The sequence below is a fragment of the Pinus tabuliformis genome, chromosome 1_2, assembly GCF_031772625.1.
Source record: "Pinus tabuliformis cultivar Carrire ecotype Pingquan chromosome 1_2, CPIR1, whole genome shotgun sequence".
Lineage (NCBI taxonomy): Eukaryota > Viridiplantae > Streptophyta > Pinopsida > Pinales > Pinaceae > Pinus > Pinus tabuliformis.
The window spans coordinates 681,143,321-681,160,760 of record NC_142298.1 but is presented as its reverse complement, the minus strand read 5'-3'; the positions used below and the strand labels follow the sequence as shown (position 1 = coordinate 681,160,760).

Sequence of the window (17,440 nt, the reverse complement as noted above, 5' to 3'; positions counted from 1 at the left end):
CGAACGCATGGTAGCCGCAAACCCCTCTTAAAGTCCAAACTCTCGACCTGTTTAAATGACGCCACAACCTTTTCCTCTGTAGTCTCGAGCAACCTGTTTAAATGAGGCATTGTCGTTAATACTAGTTTCCATATTTTCACGATCATCATCATGTGCAGATGGAAGAAGACGATAGCGGTTGCAAAAATTCAGAGAAGGTTGGAAAGCAAAGCTAAAATATCGAGTGAGTAAGGAACAGGGTTTTATTAGGGTTTGAGAACTGTTATGCGACGGTGAGTAGGGTTTTATTAGGGTTCAGGCATAAATTCATGCAATTGTATTTCTTATTATTCAAATCAAATATGTTTTTTCCTTTCAATAAATATTGATATGCATAATATCATTACTAATGACATAGTTCACTGAAAATATTAAATCTGATTGGGGAAGCAAAACAGTGCGAGCCCATGTGATCAGTAATCATTATATGGTAATCTGACAACAACATGGTTTGTACCCTTTTGGTGCGTTTGAACGACCATTACAACCCTCAGCTTTGAACTCGACTGGATTGTTGAATGAAACACAGGTGGTCTCTATTAAAACACCCTTTAATTTATTAACTGTAAAAATTGGTTAGCATTGGTCATAAAAATGATTTCAAGAACCTTACATTAAAATGCGTGATCTGCAGACAACAACTCCATCTTGAATAGGCAAGATCCTAGACAGATATAAACAAAATTCATCAGAATTTAAAGACACAACGAAAAGATTTACAAACACATGAGCAATGAAGCACAAGGATCCACTTCGTATTGATTTATAAACCAATGTCCAATCCTTCTAACAAGGTGAGTTCAATTAGTCTTTTCTTTCTCTTATAATTTACCTTTTTTGTTGTAGTGGCTTGGGGAGAATTTAACTCAAGATTCTCATTGATTCTTATTATTTAAGGATAAGTTGGTGATAAAAGTGTTTTTTATTTTTATTATATATATATATATATATATATAACAAATTTTGCTAATAAACAAATATATAATTATATAAAAAATATATATATAAAAAATAAATATGTATTTGTAATTTAATTTATATACTTAAACTAATATATATATAAATTTATATTCTTAAAAAAATATATATATCTATATATATAAAATCAAACATACCATGCAAATTACGTTCATGGCATATATCTACCCAAAAGATACAAGTGAATGGACGTCTTTTATATATATAAGCATAATCAAATAACTACTTGAATCAAAATAGATCGACCCACTCATACATATATGGATGCGTTTTATATATATATATATATATATATATAATCAAACATACCGTGAAAATTACGTTCTTGGCAGATCTACCCAAAAGATACAAGTGAATGCGTTGCAGCAAGAAAACTATAATCGAACAAGAAAAGCTGCGTAGCAACAAGTCCCTACGTTGAGCGGAGCTTGTTAGGAAAGGTTTGAACATGAAATAAATATATTTTAAGTAGTTCGAGTATTACCATTGGATTTTTAATTCTTTATATAAGTTAATTTAAACTTAATGTGAATTGAATCGGATTAAATATTTAAACTCTGACTTTTCTCATGAATTATAGAAATATTTAAATTCTGACTTTCCTCATGAATTATATTTAGGCCGATAGGTCTTCCTTTGAAAGGGGCTTTCGTCGTCACTTTATTTCTCAAGCTGACACTTGGCGTCGGGCAGAAACCCTCTAACCACCTACACCTTTTTCCGCAGAGTTCTAAAAACGAGTGGTCATACTCATCGTGTATTCATGGATATTCATGAAGGCGATTCTGCGGCTACTTAACTTTTAGTTGGAGTTTGAGAAATTCGTGACGTTTTCTTCGGAAGCTTAAGCATTCATAAGCTCCAGTAGTAATGGCGACATAACTGCTCTAATCTGGTACATAGGAAGAGTTTCTTTATACAAATACAACTTTGGCATTCTAAATGTTGATTTTAACATGGAATCTGTAAGTGGTTTAGTTATATTGGAAACATCTGTGTCAAAACATTGCTAAACTTTTCTTTTTAAATGAGAAAGTTGTGTTTCTATTACTCTGGCAATCTGGACATGTGTGCTGGGATGATAACGATAGCAGAAGTTACTGTGCCTGACCCTGCAGCTATCTAATCGCCCAAATAGGAGAAGGGGTTTAAAAGCTTTTTGCAGTGAAGCTGAAATTCAGTTACAAGCTGGACGTGTTCTTCAGATGGCCCTGCCACAATTGTCCAAGTATTCGAATGCTCGAGGAATGGTAAATGCAGAATGAAAATTAGCCTTTATTTTCAAATAAGAAAGGTGGGTCAGGTCCCTGACAGAGAACCGCATAGTTTAAGGGAAGTTCTTGAAGTCATTCGGTTGAAAAACAATGACATTTGACATTCCACAAATCAGAACCCAAACCCAAACAAGAATGAATAAATTAGTACAAACCCATCTAAACCTGGGTTTGATAGGCACCTAGGGGTTGTGAAGTAGCATATCCAGAGTTACAATTTTTGATGGGTTGCCAGTTGGATTTTAGAATCTTGAAGCCATGTCGTTTACTGCTTGCGACCACCATTTATTCGTGAGCACTGCATTACTTTTTTAAACCATTAGCACACAATATTAATGAAAGAAGTTACAGATATAAATTGGCGAGCATAATGTGTAGTCTATTTTTATTTTTAAAATTCGAGGTATGACACAATGCTCAAACTGTGGTGCATGTAGAACACCCCCTTCATCTCAGGTAAATTGACGATTGTCTCTTTATAAGATCTAGGAATGTTTGCTCACAGCCTGTTGACCTTCTGACGTTCAATAAAATGCTTTTTCATCTGACAGAGCTTAATGCAGGCTGCAGCTGTTAATTGTGCATGCAAATTTAACTTATATTAAGCTAACCTTATTCTTACCACAAACCAGCTTTGTATACCCATATTTAATAGGCAAAATTGGAGCAAAACAGGCTGGACTGTAAGTTGGAGGTTAAATTCAAGAGGAAATTACGTTTGCTGCAAGCACTTTTTGAAAGTGTGGAAGTGTTTCCCTCATTATGGCCCAGCCTGGTTGATTTTATTGCCTATATTAGCTTTTTATTCTGAGGATCCATGTTTACAGATTATTTGAATGAGTAATTATACAGAAGGCAAATGGCTAGCATACAGATCAAAAGACAAATTGCTCTGGCATACCAAAAAAATGTTGTCACTTTCATTTTCATTTTATTTGGAGTTATTGTACTTCAGAGCCAAGAACTTCCTTCAACAACATACCTTCTACAACACGAGTTTCCTTCAACAACATGCCCTTAGATACCTTGATCTATCCAGCAATCAACTCAAGGGGAAAGTCCCTGCATCTTTAGCCAACCTTACGTTTAGTTTCCTAAATCTATCAAACAATCAACTGTCTGGAACAGTCCCCAATAGCCCCCCCATCCACCCTGTTTGATCGAGCAGTTTATAATGTCCAAACTCACGAGATGGAATTTTCGAGCTTGTTGTGTGCCGGCCCATATGAAACCTGTGATTATTGTATTAAGCTTGTGCAGAACTCCTTGAGGTAAATTGACAATGTGCATCCAGTATATAGGGATGCTATGCAGAACATATTTTACCAGAATAATACGCCCCCAGGGATACCCACCAGTGACACCACATACAGAGTCGTTTTCTGATTTTTCCAAACAAGGATTGTGTCATCCAAACTGTTAAAATCTGTACAAAACTGACACTACTTAAGAAATGTAGAAAATCTATAGCAGTTAAAGGACAACTTGCCCATGCTACTGTATTAGATGAAGCAAAGTATCCAATAATCATATTGAGAAACTAGATCATTTTCAGAATATATACTCTAGGCTAGCAGGCTCTCATGAAAAGTAGTGGCACTTCTATCAAAGTATCTGGTGCTTGTTAGTTGCAGGAAGTGCAAATATGGTCCTTTATCATTGCCAGCCTTTGGTGACCATAAACCAGATTCTCCTCATTCAAGGAAGGAATGCCTAAAAAAGAAATACGTCCTTTCTTTTGCCAACCTCACGCGCTTCCTTCCTTTCTAGGGTGTATTACACTTCCGAGGAGTTAAGTATCACCATACCCTTCAACATAAGACCTTGCACCAACTCTCCATCGTAGCTATCACAACATGTGTGTCAGTCACCCTTTTTGATAAATCTACACGCAGGTGGCTTCTTTTAAACAATCAATGTCCCTATTAAGGGTTGTCACCTTAGCAATAACCACCACCAAATGAGTTGTAACCTTGGCTTCCACAACTGGTAGAGTCAAGACAATCCACCTGCTAGCGTGACATCTAATGCAACATCCTTCTATTCATTTATGCTCTGTGTGCTATAGGCATTGAGGTCAATGTAGAAATGATATGTGGCAGTGAAGAAATTTGTGCTCAAGGTAAAGAAGTAGTTCTGCACTTGGTTTATACTTGTTCTAGCTGTGTGTGTATGTATATATAAAGTTGGTTGGGTGAAGCTACATATTTATTAGAATCCATTTTGTTTCCACAAGGTTCCATGGATGAAGTAATGTTGGGCTGCATTTTTACAACTAATTATGCACGCACTTACCATTCTATGAACAGTGCATGATGTCTGAATTGGATATTAAAAGCACATGATTCTAGGCATTAATGAAGCACAGACTTATTGGAGTAGAACCATGCACAATTTAGTTAATAACAATATACAAAATTAAACAGAAACTATAATATATAGACTGAAAAATTCAATTGAGACTTCTATGGAACATATCAAAGTAGATCCAGAATCTACCTTGCAGGCTGTAGGGTCTTACAGTGATGTGACTGCAGTCATCACTGCAGTGGAGGCTGAGCTTCATCTGATGACTTTGATTTATGGCTTTCTCCTCAGGTTGTTGGAGTCCCATAGCACATTATGTAGAGAGTTCCTTTCAATCCATTCACAAATATCAGCTATTTCAACCAGTTTAGGCCTTATGCTTGATAGAATATTTGCCAGAATCTAATCCAGGTTATAAAATCTATGTTTCAATTTACCTGGCTTGCTTGAAGTTCCTCTGTACCAGGTTATAAAATCTATGTTTCAATTTACCTAGCTTGCTTGAAGTTCCTCTGCACGACTGAATATACCTTCGCATTTTAAATTCTTTCACGTTGACCTACAAAGTTGCTTGGATTAGAAGTTCTACCTCCTCTCCGAGAAATCCATGAATTTGTTGAACCAGTGTCTTGTATCAAAAGAATTGGGGACAGATCTCTGATACCTTATTGAAAATGGTCAACAAGGCTAATATCCACAGATAGGTGTTTGCAGTATAGAACGCTGATTATCTTTGGTCTACCTGTATATTCATTGAGCTTATTTCTGGGTTATGTCCTTCATCACAGCCCGTGATTTATCATTGTTTCGAGATTGATCCACTTGAGTTGTACGTAATGGGCAATCTCTATTGTTCTCCAGTCTTCATTTATCGTAAAATGATCACTACCTCCGTTCCTATTCCAAATATTTGAGATCATAGGCCATGATATTTTATAATGGCCTCAATATTCAAAAACTTGATTGCCTTTCGTAGTTGATACTGCCCTGTTTGCCAGCGAATTGGCTACTTGATTGACAGATCTTCTGTTGTGGTTGAAGCATATTGCTTCAAGGTTTCCCAAGCCCTCCATTATCCATTCGATCTTGTTCCACAATTCTCATGAAGGATCATTATTCTTCTTGTTTAAGTTCTTGATCAAAATCTTTTACACTATCATTGGCAAGTGAGAAGCTCTATAGCATGGTTGGGGGGAGATGTTCATTACTTTTGTGTGTAACACGTAAAAAAAGCTAGCTGGCATAAAAAAGGTTGACTTTATATGTAAAATAGTGCTGAGAGGTTAAGATCTAAGGTTAAGATGGATCTATTGTAGTGCAATCCCCTTGATTTTAACTTGATTGTAAAATCATGTATGGAAAGTAGAATTCTCTCCATTCTACTAGGCCAGTCTTGTCCTCTAAGGCTATTACATTTCCTGTTTTTTAACCTAATGTAGGACCTACATAATTCTGATGGAAATTTTGTGTGAGATATACTTGAGTACTCTTCTTTGAGACTTGGCTGGTGAAAGCTACCTAAAAAATTCGCAAACTTACTAATTTTTCCTCCTTGATTTCAACTTGATTGTAAACCAATGCAAGGAAAGTATATTTTCCTCTTCAAAAACTCCCTCCTACTTCTAGGCTAGGCTTGCTGTTTGATGCTCCATCAAAATATAAGATTGCTATTACATTCTCAGTTTTTTTGGCCTACTGTAGGACCTATTTAATTGTGATGGAAATTTTGTGTGATATAATTTAGTACTGTTCTATGAGACTTTTCTGGTTAAAGCTGCCAAAAAAATCCAAGCAGTTTTCCTTTTCCTGCTATCTATTTTAATTTGTATTTAAATCCTCTAATCTAATTGGAAGGCCAAATTACATCTTCGAAAACCTCTAAAATAATGGGGGTTATTCTATGGCATAGTTCGATACGATGTTAGAAAAAGGGAAATCTTGAGTGGATATGCTAGCTTTCATTGCTTATGTACGAAGGGGATTTAGTGTGCATGCCCTTTGGCTTGTAGATGGGTCCTCATCTTGAATCTTGATGTGCATGATTGTTGATTTCTAATCTAATATGTGGCAGTCTTAAAAAATGGGCAAACTTTCTTTCTTGTGATGATTGGCAAATCTTTGAAATCGACTTAAAATTTAAGCTATTCGATTTAATCTGCAGATCCGTCATTGAAGTACGAAATGGCCTAACATTTCTGGAGTTGATTTTAAAGCAAATAGAGATAAAGTGTCAATCTATTTGATATTTACAAATATATGTACTTAAGAAATACTTAAGAGATCGCCTGTAAGTACTTGAATCATTCTAACATTAACCTATTGCTCTGTTTTAGTTTTTTGTTGCTTGAAAGAGAAAAACTCGTTGCTCTATTTTCTTTATTTGCTGTTTGATAGTTTGTTCCTAAAGAATCTGCAGGTAATAACCAAGGTGTGGGAATTAGGATGGTTCATGTCCTCAGTTATTTCTATCATGTTAAGGAACCAGAATCAAATGAAGAAGTCACACGGTTCAAAAATTGGTGTGATGAGGTTTTGGGACACTGTCTGAGGAAGTTGATTGACCCTAAACCATATAGTTTTAGGAAGTTACAACTTGTTGCAACTGAATATTGTCCCTTCTCTTTCCTGCCTCCTTGGATTCCGATGAATAATATGAGGGTTTTAGAAGTGGTATGAACGAAATTGAAAAAACTGTGGCAAGCAGAATCTCAGGCTAGGGCTAAAGACAATTTTGTATTTATTCTCTTTTTTTACTTTTCCGCCCTAATTTATGGTAGATTATTGCTGCAATTGCTATGGAGATACAGGAGCTACATTTTTATGCTCCTCTTTCAATGTTCCTAGGTTGAGGACATACACTTTGGTGAGATTGTTTCCACAATCACTAAACTAATATCTATCTTATTCCCTATTTCTAAAGCAAGAGCTTTTGATTTAAATATTGAATAGATGAATGTGAAAACATTCTTCTTGCATGGTGGCTTGGAGGAGGAGATAGATTATATGACAATAATAGAGCACTATGTTGAAAAAGACAGTCATTGGTTTGCAAATTAAGAAATCTCTCTATGGTCTTGAATAGTGACCAAGAATCCATTACCAAAAGTTTGATCCTTTTATGTCAATTTTGGGATTCTAACAGTTTAGTTAATAACAATATACAAAATTAAACAGAAACTATAATATATAGACTAAAAAATTCAATTGAGACTTCTATGGAACATATCAGAGTAGATCCAGAATCTACCTTGCAGGTTGTAGGGTCTTACAGTGATGTGACTGCAGTCATCACTGCAGTGGAGGCTGAGCTTCATCTGATGACTTTGATTTATGGCTTTCTCCCTCAGGTTGTTGGAGTCCCATAGCACATTATGTAAAGAGTTCCTTTCAATCCATTCGCAAATATCAGCTATTTCAACCAGTTTAGGCCTTATGCTTGATAGACTATTTGCCAGAATCTAATCCAGGTTATAAAATCTATGTTTCAATTTACCTGGCTTGCTTGAAGTTCCTCTGCACCAGGTTATAAAATCTATGTTTCAATTTACCTGGCTTGCTTGAAGTTCCTCTGCACGACTGATTATACCTTCGCATTTTAAATTCTTTCACGTTGACCTGCAAAGCTGCTTGGATTAGAAGTTCTACCTCCTCTCCGAGAAATCCATGAATTTGTTGAACCAGTGTCTTGTATCAAAAGAATTGGGGACAGATCTCTGATCCCTTATTGAAAATGGTCAACAAGGCTAATATCCACAGATAGGTGTTTGCAGTATAGAACGTTGATTATCTTTGGTCTGCCTGTATATTCATTGAGCTTATTTCTGGGTTACGTCCTTCATCACAGCCCCTGATTTATCATTCTTTCGAGATTGATCCACTTGAGTTGTACGTAATGGGCAATCTCTATTGTTCTCCAGTCTTCATTTATCGTAAAATGATCACTACCTCCGTTCCTATTCCAAATATTTGAGATCATAGGCCATGATCTTTTATAATGGAAAAGTGTTGACGATTGTTGATCCATACCCTTAAAAACGGATATCCATTGCCACGCATTGATAACATAATAGATAAACTTCAATGAACTAAGAATTTTGGTAAGATTAATTCAAATTCACTTGTAAATAACGTGATTAGGTAAATTAGTTGTACAACAAATAACCAATAATATAAAAGGAGATATGCCTCATTGTATGCAATGGCCCCATTTGATATAAAGATCATATTTTACATCTCCCATGCATTGTGTATTTGGTCTTTCATATTGACAAACAATACCAAGAAGAAAGAGAAGAACTAAGATCATCCTTAGTTAGTTAAAAACAAATATTGGTATGTTAACAAAAATGATGACCCATCTAATGACAAAGAAAGAGGAATGCTCAGTAAATTTCAAGAAAGAAGGAAATTCTCATCAAGAGGATACTAAGGGTAAACAACCTGAAACCTTCTGAATTTGAGGACTTCCTTGTTATCTTCCACCATGCTTTAAGGTGAGACAGCTATATGCAATCTTTGAAGCAGCAAAGGAGACCATCGATAGTATCATGGAAGACATTCAAAATGCTGTTGAAGGATCAGTTCTACGATATTGGATATCAAGAAGATCCATTTAATTGTGATATTTTCAAAAACACAAGAAAAATTGTACAGGACTACACCACTGAATATAAGAAATCAACAATCTTGCTAAATCTCAAAGTAGAAGTTCCTCAAACGTTGATAAAAAATTGAGGAGAACTACATGGCTACATCAGAAAGGAATTTACCCCATTTGAAGTAAAGAACCTTAATGATGCTGGTAAGAAGGCTCTATTTATTGAGTACAAGAACAAAAAACCAGCAGTAAGTGGGGAAATGGAAAACCAAGGAAAGGTACCTAACATCAAAAATCTCCTAAGCAAACGAACAGAAATAGGACTTTCACCACTGCTCAGTGAATCAAAAGACAACACCAGGAATCACTGCAATCATTGTAGTGTTGATTTATGGGCACACTGAGAAATATTGCTGGAAATTGCACCTGAAATTATATCCTACAATTTGGAAGAAAGCATCTACGAGAATGTTGAGGGACAAAACTGGAAAGTTTCCAGAAGAGAATATAGCTTATATGAGTGCAGACCGCCAACTAAAGAGGACACATTATTTAATCCATTGTCACATATTTAAAGGCATATGTCACCTTTTGAGGTGTTTTGGGATAAGGACACAATGTTGAGGTTTTCTCTACAGATTTAGAGGCTAGTTCTTTCCTTATGGAGATGACAAGTGGAATTGTGGGCCTATTTTATTCACTTAAAGGGAAAAAAGGAGGATACCAGGGTCTTTGTAAAGAAATATTATTTTATTAATCAGGTTTTAATTTGAATGTTCTAAATAGAAAAGAGGATTCACTTGCTAAAGTCACGGTTGGAGTTGTGGAAGTTCCTCTACAAACTTAGTTGAAAAACATTTGGGAGAATGCAATTAAGGGGCACACGCCCACATGAGAATCACAGGGGCTCATCAGAATCCCTACTTGGCTGCCAAGCTTGTTTATCTTTATTCTGCCTATGGACGCATTGTCGATGCACGGGCGGCATTCGATGAAGCCTCTAAGCGGACTATGTTTATGTGGAATGCTTTGCTCAGAGCTTATGTTAAGAATGGGTTATGTGAAACCAAGGCTATGGAGATTTATAATCAGATGAAGTTATCTGGCACGGAGCTCGATAATTTTACGTTCTCAATCATGCTGAAGGCATGCAGAAGCTTAATGGACCTGCAACAGGGGATGGAGATTCATGGGTAGGTTATCAAGACCGGTTATGAGCTTGATGTCTTTGTGGGAGGTGTGCTTATGGATATGTATTGCAGGTGCCGTTCTGTGGAGGATGCAACCCAAGTGTTTGAGGAAATGCGCCATCGAGATGTGGTCACATGGACAGCTATGATTGTTGGACTTGTGCATAATGGGTTTCATGGCGAAGCATTGGAATGTTTCCGGCAGATACATGTGGAGGAACACAAGAATGTTTCACTAAGAAGCAGTGCTTCGATTTGGACCCCGGGGATATCTCTATACTCCTGCGCCTGATGTGCACAGGGTGTAGTATTTCACGGATACTGAGTTTTTCATCAGATGGGATGGGCATTGGGATATATTTCTGGACGAGGATTTTCCCACAGCAGCCGATCACATTAAGGCGAATGCAGAGGAATTCAAATAGGTGTTTTTGCGTGTGCGTACAAGCTCATATGCAAGTGCAAGCAATAAGTTAATTTCGTGGTACTATGCTGTTTAAAGTTTCTGTAGTTTATTGTCTAGGGATGGATTCTGTATGCTATTTCCTGAAATTATGTTCAGGGCTTTTATATATATAATAATTAAACTATGTATTCAAAGTTTGCCTAATACTCTTTGTGATGTAAATAAATTTCAATGAACATCAAACTATTCTCATAATTTGCATGGATTCTTGCAACATATCATCGGCAGGTTTCTTTTCCCTTCAATTTTGTGATTCGTTCCTTCTGGTCGAGGAAGGTTCCGGACCTTCACGTCTTACCTGAGCTCAAAAAGATAGAACAATATCAAAGGTCAATGAGCAAGTAATTGAAATGACAAGTATAAGAGCGATACAGTGCACTATTGCAGGTAAGATGGAATGTTCACAAATCAATGGGAGAGCCTAGACACATTATAGGCGAGCCATTGTCATCAACATTTTCATTCTTGTTGAGACATCTAGCATGGTTTCCTACTCGACCTCTGGGTATAGTCCTAATTGACATATGTGCACAGATTTTACTTCACCTTATAATATTTATTATTTTAAACCAAAATACAATTCTTTCATTTTAACATTTCTATCGGCCTCTCTTTGCACCTTTTGGGGCAATTGCTAGTTCTATTTAGTTTTATTTAAAAAATTCTAGTCCAAATATTGCGGTTGATTCTTTAATTCCTTATCTAAGTTAATCTAAACTTAATCTGAATTGAAAAAGATTTAATATTGAAACAGTGACGCAGGGAAAAAAATATTCTCATGAATTATATTTTAATTTAATTTAATTTAAAAAATAAAAACAATATTTTTATTTAGTTTTATCTAAAAAATGGAAACAAAGAAGTGTGATTGGCATATTATATATAGCAATATTAAATTACCTAAATAAGCGAATGGGTCATATTCTGGGAATCTAATGTCATAATATGCATAACTGAACCGAACACATACTAGAGTTGGTGGCTGGAGCAATTATCAAAAGGGCAAATTATTTTCAATGGAAGAAAGAAAATAATAACCCTTACATGGACAACACCCTTACAAAAATATGGAGTAGGTTGATTAGAATTAAATTGAATTTAAATGTTTTATGTTTTGGTTTATAATTTAAATAAAATAATATAGTTTAAATAAATATGGAGTAAGTTAATAAGCAAAAGAGTGGAATATATATATATATATATATATTTGTCTCACTTGAAAAAATAGATTCATTTAACTCACTCTTTTAGCTTGTGAGAATGAGAAAATCTAGATAAACTTATTTTTAAAAACAATCTTCTATAACACATGAGAAAACACAGCTGGTGAGAATGAGAAAACCTATAGATAAACTTATTTTTAAAAACAACCTTCTATAACACGTTTGAAATGGAGTGTGTTCACAGTTTTTTGTGGTTATATATATGCCATTATGTATTTTCTCGTTGAGTTTCCATTATGTATTTGGATGCAAAGCAATGTTTAAAACAAAATTTAATATTATTTCAATTTTAAAATTTTTATAAACAAGGCCATCAAATCTGTGATTTCCATGCACTTAGCAGTAGCCAAAATTCTTGGAAACATCCCGCGACAAGACACATGATTTTAATTCTTGAAATTATCTGTCATCTTCTTGCATGCCTGCCACTTGTTCTAATCATGACTTCATGCTAAGATATTTTTGTACCTACTAGGGCAAGGGGAATGAAGGTTGTATAAGAACCTACCTTTAGTCAAGGTCCAGAATATGCACACCTAACCTTCTTTTTGTAGTGACCAGGACAGGAAACAACCCAAGAGTATGGTCTTCTGTATAGGTGTGCGCTCTCGGTTTCCTGTTTAAGGATCTCCGATAGGCCTGTTTAAGCTTGTCCGATAATAGATTATGAGCATTCTCGACCCGCTACTATCCCTTTAGTTTCATGTAGTTTGTAGGGTGGGCCGTATCATCGAATCAAGTATATTTTGGAAATTTTCATTGTGAAATGGTCTCCACACCAATCAAAGTTTAGTGTCATATGTTTGCAAGTATCATCGGATCAAGTATATTTTGGAAATTTTCCTTGTGAAATGGTCTCCACACCAATCAGAGTTTAGTGTCATATGTTTGCAAGTATCATCGAATCAAGTATATTTTGGAAATTTTCATTGTGAAATGGTCTCCACACCAATCGGAGTTTAGTGTCATATGTTTGCAATGAATGTTCGTCCACTGGAGAAACAATCCATCCAATTAGAACATTTCGGCCTGTTAATTCGTTGCCTTTTGCATTTTCTAAATGACATAACCTTGTTTACAATTTCCCGGCGTTGCTGTCGTTTGCAATTTCATGGGGTTGTTGTAGTGTGCCTACTTTTACTCTTTTTGCAACAACCTGGCTGTGATAACAAATTCGCACTGGTGAGTCCTCATCTTGATTTTTCTTGGAGATACTTAGGGTTTGAAGGCTTGATTGCTAAAATATTTCATATCTCTGAAAATATTTCATATATTTATGAAAATGTTTCATTCTGGGCAAAAAATCGGTTGTTGCAAAATGAAAATGGGCAGGAAAATAATACTTATATAGTCATTCACAAGTTACCTATAAATTTTATTTTTCTTATTTTAAATTTTAAAAAACGTTAAAAGCCGGTTGTAGATTGTAGATGAAAAAGACTAAATTTTATGAAATAAATCTCTCTTAAAAATACTTGCGATTTTGTGTTAGAACAAAAGACATAGGTTTTTTAGTCGAAGATCTTGTTATTTCTTGGAAAATACTATATTTTTCTCACTTATTATTTAGCAACAGTGTTTTCCTGGATGGGGCAAAGGGAGGGGTAATTTCGTATCGGCATGGCATAACTAACATTTTACCTTTTTTGCAACATTATGAGAAGTTTTATGCAGTGTTTTATGGTTTTGACAGCCTAAAATTTAGGTAGTTTTCTTGCACTTATCAAGGATTCATTATTTTCCTCTTGCAGTCTGGGATTAGACAAAGAATATCTCTAGTTTTCTGGAGAGTGGATGGTAGTGTTCGTTATTCTCCAGATAATTGACAGATTTAGATTCATATGTTGGGAAGTAGCGAAAGAAGATGTTGGGAAGCAGCCAACATAAAGTGAGAAGTTTAATGAAAAGAATGTTGAGTAGCTGTTGGGAAGCGGCGAAAGAAGATTTTGGGAAGTAGCCAAAACAGATGTTGGGAAGCAGCCAAAATTGATTGAGAAGCTTAATGAAAAGAATGTTGAGTAGAGTTGCGACAAAGAAACATATAGATGAGAAGAAACCAGTTCAACGACAAGTTCTAGACAAACCCACACTCTACGAGATGGGGTTCAGCTGTAATTGAATAGATTGACAAAACTTCACTCTGCGAGATGGGGTTCAACTGTAACTTAATGGACTGGATTGATAGTACATTGTAGCGTGTGACTATGCTGTAAGCCATGCACCGTCCATAGTCCTGCCAATTTCGATAACATTTCTTGCAGCTTTATTTGGAAAACATCTTTACAGCGCAAAATCCTCAAAAGTGTTAGAGTGTTGCATTGCTGGATCAGGGCTTCAAGGTGAATACCCTAAGTGGAGCGTAACATGATGTAGTCATGTTGATGGCAAGGTGCCCTAAACAAGAAAATCATACCTCAACAGATTTCGTCTGGATTTAGCTCCAGCTTTGTAACCTGTTTGTCGGTCTCAGTCTGTTTTGTCACTCGCATGCTTCTATTCTAGCTCGGTATTTTATTTCAATGTATAGATCAATGTACAGAGAAGTCTATCAGGTAAGCCACTAACTATGTGAATTCGTTAAAATTAATTGAATGAATAAAACTCCAATGAAACAAACTCGATAATTGAATGAATAAAAGTCCAATGAAACAAACTCGAAAGAACATGAATGAAATGGTGTTGTAAACTTAACTCTTATATTGCTATACCTTTGCAGGGACCACCTCTATTCACTTCAACTGACCAGCAGCTTAAGAATTCGAAAAGAAGATACTTGTTTTTCGATAATTGAATGAATAAAAGTTCGATGAAACAAAATCGAATGAATGAATCAAATGGTATTGTAAACTTAACTCTTATATTGCTCTACCTATGTAGGGACTTCCTCTATTCACTTCAACTGACTAGCAGCTTAAGCAGTGGAAAATAAGATACTGTTTTTTTCAATTGCAGCACCACCTAATGCTGCGAATCTACCCACTTTGAGAATTTGAGTGCTCTATCTCCATATACCCCAGGCGTAAGAACCCAGTAAAGCTTTGTCTCCATATACCCGAGGCATAAGAACCCAGTAAAGCGTAGCGTACGATGATAATGCCTTCTTATTATTCACTTGAACTATAGCGTACGATGATAATGCCTTCTTACTATTCACTTCAACTGTAGCGTACGATGATAATGCCTTCTTACTATTCATTCCAACTGACCGACAACTTAAGAATTCGAAAAGAAGATACTTATTCTTTTCAATTGTAGCACCACCTAATGCTATTAATCTACCCACTTTGAGAATTTGAGCACTCTGTCTCCATATACCCCAGGCATAAGAACCCAGTAAAGCTTTGTCTCCATATACTCAAGGCATAAGAACCCAATAAACCCAATAAAGCGTAGTGTACGATGATAGTGCATTCTTACTATTTTTCAAGAATTACAAAGAAGAATTTTGTAGTTGCAGAGATTAAAGAGAAAGAAAAAAGTGCCCAAATTTTGAGGCACCCACCTACAAGGGAGATCGTGGTGGTGAGACCATGGCAAGACTCATTAGCAAGATCGTGGCAAGACATTGTGAGTGCCTCGTTAGCAAGATCGTGACAGGACACCGCGAGCCATGCAAGCCAAGAGCACCAACTACCACATGTGCAACCAAGCATTGGTTGCACCAACTGCCACATGTGCAACCAATCATTTAATTTTAAGTAAATAATGTTATAGCAACCCTGGCATTATTCAATCATGTCACCAAAGCTTATTAATATTATGCATTTTAACTATGTTATGAACCTCTTGGCCTTAGGAAGAGGCCAAATAAGACCTCAAAATTTTTGGTAGCTTTTGATTCGCTATCAAGAAACCTTTTCCATGTAATAGGTTGAAAAAAAGGGTGATTTATTAAAAAAAAGTGATTTACTGCATACAAGTCGACTTTGGATTTAATCATATATTGTTTGTATATTGGCTTAAAATAAGGCAAATCGATTACAAGAGTACTTGTCGTCCCTTTCGGCTCGGACTAATAACTACTTGAATCAAAATAGACCAACACACTCATACATATATGGATGTGTAAACTAAATATTAAGGCTTGTAAATAAATATAAATTTAAAACAATAACCCTAAATATATACCACATGAACATATAATATATGTAAGCCTAAATAATAGTACAACATTTGCCTAAAGTACAAAGCATAAAACAGGTGATTGGACTACCTATTGTGTAATCTCTAGACCAAACCTTTTTTCCATCAAACTCCCAGACTCTTGTAATGCTAGTACTACTACTTTAGTTTATTGAGAACCTGTATTAAGTTTATTAGCATGGATCAAATGATGGATGCTCTTTGTTGCCCACTGAACCAAGAAAGGCACTTTCACTTCCAACCTGCAAGGTTATTCGAATGCAGAGATGCAAAGAGATTTAACAATCACCTCACTTTATACATACAATAGATCCCATTGTAATTTCCGAATCAATTTAATTATGTGACATCTATGTTGCTATGAGTGCATTATATATATATATATATATATATATATATATATATATATATATATATATATATAATTAATCAAAGAGTAGAATCCATTTTGGATATATATAACATATATAGTTATACATAATTTAACTCAATCTTCTATATATATAATATATATATATATATATATATATATATATAATTTATTAAAAAAAATAAATTAAAATAAAAAACAATATTTAGTATATAAAAAAAACCAATATTTAATACATATAAAAAAAACTAATCTATACAATTATGCAACATTATAGTTCCCAAAACCCAAAAGGACTCCAATTATGTAATTACTACATCAAATTAAGACCCATACAAAGTATAGTTTTGAACGACGGAAAATTTTAATAATATAATTGATTTCATTAACACCTTTGCCAACAGTTTTTCTCTTTTAAATATTATGTGTATCTATTGAAAAAACCATGTTGCATATGAATGGGTATATATTATATACCAACTATAAAATATATACTAACTATATATAACCTATTTATATATGTTGTCACCCATTGATTAAACAATAATGCAATATATATGCCACAATACATATACATATATCAATTAAAATTATATTATATATATTTGAACTTTTATGCCCGGCATCTTCATTTGTTGGCCTGTTTAAAAAAAAATAAGGTTTGGTTCACAAGCAGGGTGGATACATTCAGGCATGAAGCTTAATTGCAATAGATCTCGCCCTGTAGAATTTCATTGTAATGGATCTCTCCCTCGCGAATTTCATTGCAATGGATCTTGCCCTGGCAAATTTCAGTGCAATAGATGGTTGAAGGCTATGGCCATGACTATCTATTCGCTGAAAAAAGCATCCC

The 17,440-nt window shown here is 35.1% G+C and overlaps 1 protein-coding gene across 1 annotated transcript; it reads left to right on the top strand.

The window, feature by feature from the left end:
- Window positions 1-10,086: 10,086 nt before the first annotated feature.
- Window positions 10,087-10,810, top strand: LOC149207535 (pentatricopeptide repeat-containing protein At1g71460, chloroplastic-like). The gene is made up of 3 exons (XM_089398072.1): window positions 10,087-10,388; window positions 10,458-10,586; window positions 10,723-10,810. The coding sequence occupies exons 1-3, from the start codon at window positions 10,087-10,089 to the stop codon at window positions 10,808-10,810; spliced, it is 519 nt and encodes a 172-aa protein (XP_089254198.1).
- Window positions 10,811-17,440: the final 6,630 nt, after the last annotated feature.